The sequence below is a fragment of the Elephantulus edwardii genome, unplaced genomic scaffold, assembly GCF_000299155.1.
Source record: "Elephantulus edwardii isolate Elephantulus edwardi_28Jun2011 unplaced genomic scaffold, EleEdw1.0 scaffold00233, whole genome shotgun sequence".
In the NCBI taxonomy this organism is placed as follows: domain Eukaryota; kingdom Metazoa; phylum Chordata; class Mammalia; order Macroscelidea; family Macroscelididae; genus Elephantulus; species Elephantulus edwardii.
In genome coordinates this window covers 2,020,918-2,030,143 of record NW_006399983.1, presented here as the reverse complement: position 1 = coordinate 2,030,143, position 9,226 = coordinate 2,020,918, and the positions used below count along the sequence as shown (strand labels likewise).

Sequence of the window (9,226 nt, the reverse complement as noted above, 5' to 3'; positions counted from 1 at the left end):
ACTTAAGGTTTCCAAGGCTGACATGTTTATAGAAGCTGATTACCACATCTTTCTCCACTGGAGTAGCTGGTGAGTTCTAACTACTTAATGACTGGGCCTCCAGGAATATTCAGGGATAGTATATATAGCATGCAGACTATTCCACACTTAACATTCTAAATTAAGAAGAAAAAAAAATTAAAACAGACAGAAAAGACCAGGTCTTCATCTTAGAAAGCTTACGAAAGCTTGAGGCTTGGGTTGTTGTTAGCAACTAAGGCACCACTTTCCAAAACCCACCCTGTCTGTCTTCTCCTCCCCAAAGACTGCTCTTTATTTCCACTGGTCACTAATCCAATCCTTGCCATTGGGGTAACAGGATTTATTTTCTCATGACTAAGTTTTCAGCGAGAAAATTCTAAATTTCATTTTGACTTCAGAAAAAATATTTTGAGGTTCTGTATCTTTTTTAAAGAGAAGAGGGAGGGAATGAGAGAGGGAGGGAGAGAGGGACAGAAGGAGGAAAAAAGTGAGATGGGGGGAGAGACTAGAGATCAATAGTAACCTCCAGCAGTAAGAATCAGGTAAAACAAAACAAAACAAAAAAAAAATGGGAGTGCTGACAATCCAATTAAGAACAGAGAGAAGTATAGACTAAAATACACAAGCTTTGTGAAATTATATTTAAAAACTCAGATATGTCTCTTCCAGAACATTTTAAAATGTTTTTGTTTCTAGACTATCACTGACTTTCAAACAATTTAAGAACTAGGCAAAAGCCTTTGATTTTCAGTCATTCTGGTTTCTTTCCTCCTCCTTCTTAGTACTTACCAGTTAATTAAGAAGTTCAAGCATAATTTTTAGATGTTTTGAACAGATGTAACTTTTTATACATCCACTCTTAATAAAAGGAAATAATGTCGAATAGGAGGCACATTTTTCCTAAATATTTTGAGTTTTTTAAAGGATAATTTAGATTGCAAGTAATTGGAGGAAGTTTGTATTTCTTTTTATCATTACAATGGCAGAAAAGTGAAAGTGTTCCATTGTTTGAATGTACCACAATTCCTCAATCCTTTTGTTTGCTGATGGACATTTCAGCACTGAGGAGCAATGATTTTGAAAAATACTTTATAACATGGGAGTGGCTAGAGACCATTATGCTAAGTGAACTCACTCAGTCTCATACTGCATATGACCATTATTGTAAGAGTAGTAGGATAACTAGTAAGATGTGCATACAAGTCCAAAAAGAGAAGGAAAGGGGCTCAGGGGGCTGAGAGTGAGGAAGGGTTGGGAATTTCAGGGCTGCAGAGGTCACTGGGTGAAGGGAGTGGGGAAGGAATTAGCAAAGATCCAACGGGGATCTGAAAAGATGGGGTGATAGTGGACACAGATAGATGGTGATTTGGTTTATAAAATGTAATGTATGGAGATGAACATATGAAACACAATGTGAATGAAGGAATGTGTGAAACACAGTATGAATGAAACACAAAGCTTACAAATTTTGTATGCAAACCAATAGAAATTTTAAAAAAAATTATGTGAAAGAAAAGTGGGAATGGAGTAAGAAAAGGAAAGAAAAACATGGGGTGGAGAGAGAGATTCTGAGCCCAATAGAGGCACTGTAAATGTTACTGATTGAAATATCAGCTCCTCCACATTCTTCAAGGAAGGCTTATGCCACAGAGTATGGGATGCAGAGAGGCTTAAAAGAATGTTGTGCAGGGAGAAGGGTGCAACAATGAGTGAATGGAATCCCAAAATCTCTGTAGATGTTCATTGAAATGAAAAATAAACAACCTAAATTAAAAAAAAAAATGTTCCCAGAAGCACAGGCCTTTCAAGTCAGTGTTATGGTCATCAGTCCCTTCACGCAGTCCTAGAAGCGAGTCTCAGTGGCAATAGTGAGGAAATTAGCCTGGCCAGTGAAGCATCACGGGGTCCTCTTCTTCCCTCTAGGTTCACTGGGCGCTGTGTGGCCACCTATAACCCGCAGCCATGAGTTCCGACGCTGAGATGGCGATTTTTGGGGAGGCTGCTCCTTACCTCCGAAAGTCTGAAAAGGAGCGCATTGAGGCCCAGAACAAGCCATTCGATGCCAAGTCATCTGTCTTTGTGGTGGACGCCAAAGAATCCTATGTGAAAAGTACAGTTCAAAGCAGGGAAGGAGGGAAGGTGACAGTGAAAACTGAAGCTGGTGCTGTAAGTAAAATAAAAAGGGACATTGATCCTTTCCTCCTGCTTAGTTGATACCCACTGGCTCCTCTTTTCTTCACAGACTGTCACAGTTAAGGAAGATCAAGTCTTCTCCATGAATCCTCCCAAATATGACAAGATCGAGGACATGGCCATGATGACCCACTTGCACGAGCCCGCCGTGCTGTACAACCTCAAAGAGCGTTACGCAGCCTGGATGATCTACGTGAGTGCCCCCTTGACATTGTTTTTCTCTGCCTCCATGTGCTGTTTTAGTTTATGGGCACTAGTTTCAAATTTATCTGTTACAATAATATTTTAAGGTGGATTATTTGGCTGGCATTGCCAGTACATATATGCCCTTACTGATGTACGTATGGAAACCATTCCCTTAAAACTCAAATAGGGCATATCTTGTGCAGTTAGGGGCTCTACAAGAGGCAAAAATCATGGAAACCATTGAACCTATGTGAAATGACACAATACTCAAGTCCTCATTCCTCTGCACTTAAAACCATTATTCCCAAGGCTGCTTACTAAGATGACTGGTTACTGGTGACCCTGACCTTTTCCACAGACCTACTCGGGCCTCTTCTGTGTCACCGTCAACCCCTACAAGTGGCTGCCGGTGTACAACGCAGAGGTGGTGACGGCCTACCGAGGCAAAAAGCGCCAGGAGGCCCCGCCCCACATCTTCTCCATCTCTGACAACGCCTATCAGTTCATGCTGACTGGTGAGTGGGTCAAGAGTTATAGTCACTTGTCAAATGCAGACTTAGTATATGAAGCTTTAAGTACTTTAAGAATGAAGCATTCAGTACAAGTGTGACAGCACAAGCTTTGAAATCTCTAAGTGACAAATAGGCATAAGCACGCTTCAGAAAACCGAGTTGGGATTATAACAGGACAGAACTTTTAACCACTATGGGACGACTTAAGGGAATATGAAACGTATTTGTATCACATGGAAAGCTTATTATCAGAGATAGTAATGAAATAACACAGGATATACCCTATCACATTAAAGATAATAGGAATGTAATACTATTTTACTGTTTACATACTTTAATAGACTTACATGGAAAAGAATGTTATGAAAAGGAAAGCATAGACTGATACCGTACTTAACTGAAAACAATTCCAAGTTCCCCAAAACTGTTTTAATCCAGGTGCTATGTTTTTAAACACTATTTTTCATTTCTTTTTCGCAGATCGTGAGAACCAGTCAATCCTGATTACGTAAGTAGACTTTGTGTCTTGTCTTCTTTTGTATTTTGATTCCCACAATGCTTAACAGTGTTTTAGATTCGTTTTCTTATGCTTGGACTCTACAGCGGAGAATCTGGTGCAGGGAAGACTGTGAACACGAAACGTGTCATCCAGTACTTTGCAACAATTGCAGTGACTGGCGAGAAGAAGAAGGAGGAGGCCACGCCTGGGAAAATGCAGGTGGGCCTGACACTAAGCTAAGGACAGAAGGAACGATGAGGATAAAAAAAAACAACACCCAAAAAACCAAAACAAAACACTAAAAACAACCAAAAAAAGCCATCCACACTATTTCAGTGCATAAAAACAATCTTATATGATGCTATAAATATAAAACCTAACTCCTGGCAACTCTCTGATTAACCTATCATTGACCCTATAATAACTTATCTATGGACCCTAGTAATCATAGGGTCACACAATTTGATGGGTGGAGGGAGGCGGGGGTGAAGGAAATCGGAAAGATCTAGTGTGAAAAACAATGTATAAGAACCTTGTAACTAAACCAGTATAAAAAAACAAAATAAAACAAGCAAACAAACAAAAACCTCCTAACTCTTGGGAGAAGTTGTAATAAGGAGATGGATATGGCAATGTTGCAAGTTTGAGGGACAAACATTCTATTAGGGATAAAGGCTGTGTCCAGAAATACAGACATCAAGACCAGGTCACTTGCCTCAATCTGTCCTTTTTTCTCACTAACGAAGCAAACTTTACTCAAGAGCTAAAGAATACAAAAAGGGGGAGTAGATGAAGGAAAAGGTAAATGAGGAGTTATTTTAACAGACTGCAACTTATGCTTTCTCTTACGTTCTTTATCTATTTTATAATTTCTCTTAAGGGGACACTTGAAGATCAAATCATCAGTGCCAACCCTCTACTGGAGGCCTTTGGAAATGCCAAGACCGTGAGGAATGACAACTCTTCACGCTTTGTAAGTTTCTCCTCTTCCATCTGATGTGAGAATCAGCACTTCTGTGCTGATTTTCTGTAAATCAGAATTTCTGTAAACATAGGACCATATCTTTTCCATCTACTTGGCTCATAGCTAAAGAAGTATCTTCTACATTTTAATATGTACACTAAGCCCTCCTTTGTCTCTTTTAGGGTAAATTCATCAGAATCCACTTTGGTGCCACAGGCAAACTGGCTTCTGCAGATATTGAAACATGTAAGTTAACAAATAGGAATGACTGAGATTTTTTTTTTTTTAGGAGAGGTACAAATGGTGAAATCTTCCTTATTATGATAACTTTTCAAGCATTTCACATTTCACTGTGATGTTTTCTTTGACACATGTTTAATCTGCCTTTTCAGATCTGCTAGAGAAGTCCCGAGTAACTTTCCAGCTAAAGGCTGAAAGGAGCTACCACATATTTTATCAAATCATGTCCAACAAAAAACCAGAGCTTATTGGTGAGATGCATCTTTGATTTATTTCTACTAAGAAAGAAAAATGGCCCTTCCCATAAATCCCTCCAAAATAATTTTGATGACTAAAGTAACTGTCTATATACGTTCTTTTCCATGTGTTCAGAAATGCTTTTGATCACCACCAACCCATACGACTTTGCATTTGTCAGTCAAGGTGAAATTACAGTGCCCAGCATAGATGACCAGGAAGAGCTGATGGCCACAGATGTAAGTGATTCATACAAAAAAGGGAAAAGCAAATAGGGAAGACAATTAAAAAAAGGGAATACCATCATTCAGGAATTCTTATCCCTGAAATAAAAGTACAGGGCATTTCAATGTCCTCACATGTGGTAAAAGCTGAAAATGTTTCTAATAACCTTTAGATCTTTGGCAGTCCTTGGCTAACTATTTTTTTATACTTCTTATAATTTTTGGACTTTTTCTGGTTTATAATAGTGAGATTTCTCTGGAATTTATGCCAGACTCTAGATCTAAAATTTTTGGGGGAAACTATAGTACTTTCATAATTTATAATAGAAATTTTTTTAAAAAAATTCAGTTCCTTTATAGTCAAATGTTGACATGAACTGTAGGTCAAACGAAGCTTTGAGCCCTTTTGATGCAGCCCTCTCCTATCTATGCAGCATTAGGAGAAACGGGTTTTAGTCTTCACAAATACATTTTGGGGGGAAAACATATTTAGGATTCTGTGAGAATTATATTTGTTTCTGGAATTACAGATGCCTCTCTCGTTTCAGTAAGTATTAGTACTTTATTACTTATTTTCTTCATATATAGAATTCACACACAGTTCATGTTTTCTTTTGAATTTAATAGTTAATGTTCTGTGATCATTCTTTTTTAAATACCAGTAAAACTACCCCAATACTCTCAATATATAGCTGAAAATTACTTACAAAGTGTTTTTCATTTTAAACTTTTTTATTTTCAAAAAGTTAGTATTTTTTTGCATATCTTTACTTTCTAAATATCAGCTTTTACTCTCCACTACTTATTATGTTTGTATTTGAAAAAGACATGGCATTTCAAAATATTCTCTGGTCTGGGAGGTTAAACAAAATGTACCAATCTTGTTTTTGTGCTTCTGCAATAATGTCTAGGTTCTGTAAATAGAAGGGGTGAGGGAGCTCGAATAGAAAGGCAGTAATCTGGGGATAAGAGCAGTAAATAAAAATGCTTTTCTTTCTCTGATGCCTGTTCCCATAATTGAAGCCTTTTCCAAGTTTTACACAGGCAACTGAGAAGAAAATAAAAATGTAACTTGGAGGGGAAAATCCATAAGAATATCTGAATAAAAGAAAAGCATTCCACTAATGTGTCTTGCCTGAATGACCAAGTAAAATCTACTTGCAGGCATGTCACTGTCCACTGAGCTATGGACTGACCTCGGGGAGGCTCCCAGAAAATCCCTGTTCTCTTCAGATCTTCTCTCCAGTTGTATTCTTCATGTCCACTAGGATGGAAGGGCAAAGGGAGACTTTATTTTAGTTTAGGATTAGGAGAAGAAGGAGCAAAAGAGAGATTTATGAGATAGAGAAAAGGAAAGGAAGCCTACAGACAATGAGGACTGTGTGCCTTGGGAGCAGGGCCAGGCCGATGTGGAGAAACAGGCCGAGCACTGGCCTTGGCCTTGGAAGTGCTACTCTCAGTGCTGGCTTAGTAAGTGCAGTAAGTCACACCACATCATGACTGTCCACATGACTCAAACAAGGGGACTGACACATGCCTCTCAAAGTCGCCATGTGAGTCAAAAAGGCGAGGCATGCACGTGCCTTTTGAAAGCAGCAAGGCATGAGGGGGACAAAGTGAAGGGCCAGCCCCTGAGTGCTGAGGAAGTGTCTTTCTTTTTTCTTTTGTTTATAACAGTTGCATTATCTGCCTCCCTTTTGTCCCCCTTTCCAGCCTCCCCCGCAATCCACCCCTTTTTCCAGATTGTCCTCATACATGTCTTGTGATGGTATTTATGACGTGAGTTCATTTTACACTTTCAACAGAGTGCTGTGGACATTCTGGGTTTCAGTGCTGATGAAAAGGTGGCCATTTACAAGCTCACAGGGGCTGTAATGCATTACGGCAACATGAAGTTCAAGCAAAAGCAAAGGGAAGAGCAAGCTGAACCAGACGGCACTGAAGGTGACACTTCTGATGATACCTTTCAATTGACAGAATGAACACCGTCACCTCTGCAGGAGCAGGGACTGGATTTTGCTTTCTTTGACTTAACTAATGAGGGGAAAATAACATCATTGTTGTTGGTGTATTGATCCAACTATGGCTCATAGTCTTTGTTGTTGATTGCCATTGAGTCGTGCACGACTCTATGAACAAAAGGCTCGAGGCCTTTCTATAACTATGACATTTACCAAAGTTCATAGAGTTTCCAGAGGCATGTGGTTTAGGAAGTGGATGCCACTCCTGCTAGATCCCTGTAAACAATGGATCTGAACCCTGCCCTCTCCTGCACCACCTTCATCGTTTCTGATATCCTCGAGCCCATTGTTAGAGTCACTGTGTTAATCCACCTTGCTGAGGGTCTCCCTCTTGTAAGCTGACCCTACAAATTTCCAAGCATGATGTCTTTGTCAAGGACTGGCTCCTTTTCAGGACACGCCCAAAATATGTGAGATGAGACTTCATTAGCCTTGCCTCCACGAAGCACCCTAGTTGCACTTTTTCTGAAACGTATTTGTAAAATCATAGTAGGGGAGAGAAAGAACACCCTGTTTGATGTTTTACATGAATGAGAAGATTTGCAAAGATACGGGTGTTTTTTCTCATTCCATACTTCTTGATATATTATAAGCAAATATATTTGCTGTTTATTGAAAACATTTCTACCCTATTTTACATATAGAAAAAGAAAATGAGTGGTCTGCACACAATTTCTTTAGGTTAGAGTCTTTCAAGCAAATTTTATCTACTTTAGCCATATTTAAAATGTCACACAGTGCACCTATTTAAAAAAAATTAATTCCAAAAAACAAGGAAAGTTATTGTGAAGAATGACAGTAGTTTTGAAGGAATAATAAATATATCAATAAGTTTTACATTCATGCAAGTTACTCGCTGAGATAACCACTTTTCTTTGTCCTAACAATTTACACTTGAAGTTGTACAACCCACTGTTCTCACTTGTCCGTGCAGTTGCTGACAAGGCTGCATACCTGACAAGTCTCAACTCCGCTGACCTGCTCAAAGCCCTCTGCTACCCCAGGGTGAAAGTCGGCAATGAGTACGTCACCAAAGGCCAGACTGTGCAGCAGGTAAACAAGACTGGAGCTTCTTGATAACTTAAACTATCGGAGACTCAAGGGATCATCATTGTTTCCAACTCGAAAACCTAACCTACTATTCTTGTTAAAGGTGTACAACTCAGTGGGTGCACTGGCCAAGGCCATCTATGAGAAGATGTTCCTGTGGATGGTCACCCGCATCAACCAGCAGCTGGACACCAAGCAGCCCCGGCAGTACTTCATCGGTGTCTTGGACATTGCTGGCTTCGAGATCTTTGATGTGAGTAGTGAAGTGACAGAAAATTATTAAGTGCAAATCACTTATCATTTTACTGACCTTATTAGTTATTGTTAAGTGCTGTAGAGTCATAGACAACCCATAGTGACCCTTTGAACGAAAGTTTTGAACACAAAACTTTCATCTTTTCTCCAAGTTCATAGAGTTTCCAGAGACAAGATGATTATTATTATTTTTTTTTTGGAAGTAGAAGATTCAAAATTATCTTCACAAAAAAAGACAGACTTGAATCCATGGTGAAGAAGGGTCTTTGAAAAGATCAGAGCACAGTAAATGAATAAGGAAGTAGGGAGAATTTTATTATTACAAGTCTAGAAGTTTCAAAGAATGGGTGCATGAACAGCTAAAATATTTGAAAGCTATTCTGCATCTAAACAGTTGTATATACAAACTCTTTACGAATGTAGGCTAAAGGAACACTGAAAATATTCTTCATTTTACAAAATTTTTCCCCAACTTGTATACAGCTGCTTTAGAAAGCAAAGAATCTAAGGAGTCAAGTCAATTCTCTTTGGTTTGGAACTATGCCATATTTTAAGAAAATAACTGGAAAGTTTTAAATATAGAAAACATGAGTAGCTGCTCTGTAGATACAAATACTTGAGTTATGAATAATTTCCTACGTTTATCTTTTCCCATAGTTCAACAGCCTGGAGCAGCTGTGCATCAACTTCACCAACGAGAAATTGCAACAGTTTTTCAACCACCACATGTTCGTGCTGGAGCAGGAGGAGTACAAGAAGGAAGGCATCGAGTGGGAGTTCATTGACTTCGGCATGGACCTGGCGGCCTGCATTGAGCTCATTGA

At 39.1% G+C, this 9,226-nt stretch overlaps 1 protein-coding gene across 1 annotated transcript in view; it reads left to right on the top strand.

Moving 5' to 3' along the window:
* Positions 1–1,983: 1,983 nt before the first annotated feature.
* The window catches only part of MYH8 (myosin, heavy chain 8, skeletal muscle, perinatal), a 108,185-nt gene continuing 100,942 nt past the window's right edge, over positions 1,984–9,226 (top strand). The window contains exons 1-12 of the mRNA XM_006898578.1: positions 1,984–2,187; positions 2,264–2,407; positions 2,759–2,915; positions 3,393–3,420; positions 3,516–3,630; positions 4,292–4,384; positions 4,558–4,621; positions 4,768–4,866; positions 4,988–5,091; positions 6,882–7,020; positions 8,032–8,150; positions 8,251–8,354. Coding sequence (XP_006898640.1) covers positions 1,984–2,187; positions 2,264–2,407; positions 2,759–2,915; positions 3,393–3,420; positions 3,516–3,630; positions 4,292–4,384; positions 4,558–4,621; positions 4,768–4,866; positions 4,988–5,091; positions 6,882–7,020; positions 8,032–8,150; positions 8,251–8,354 — 1,370 coding nt within the window. The remainder of the gene's footprint in view (positions 2,188–2,263; positions 2,408–2,758; positions 2,916–3,392; positions 3,421–3,515; positions 3,631–4,291; positions 4,385–4,557; positions 4,622–4,767; positions 4,867–4,987; positions 5,092–6,881; positions 7,021–8,031; positions 8,151–8,250; positions 8,355–9,226) is intronic.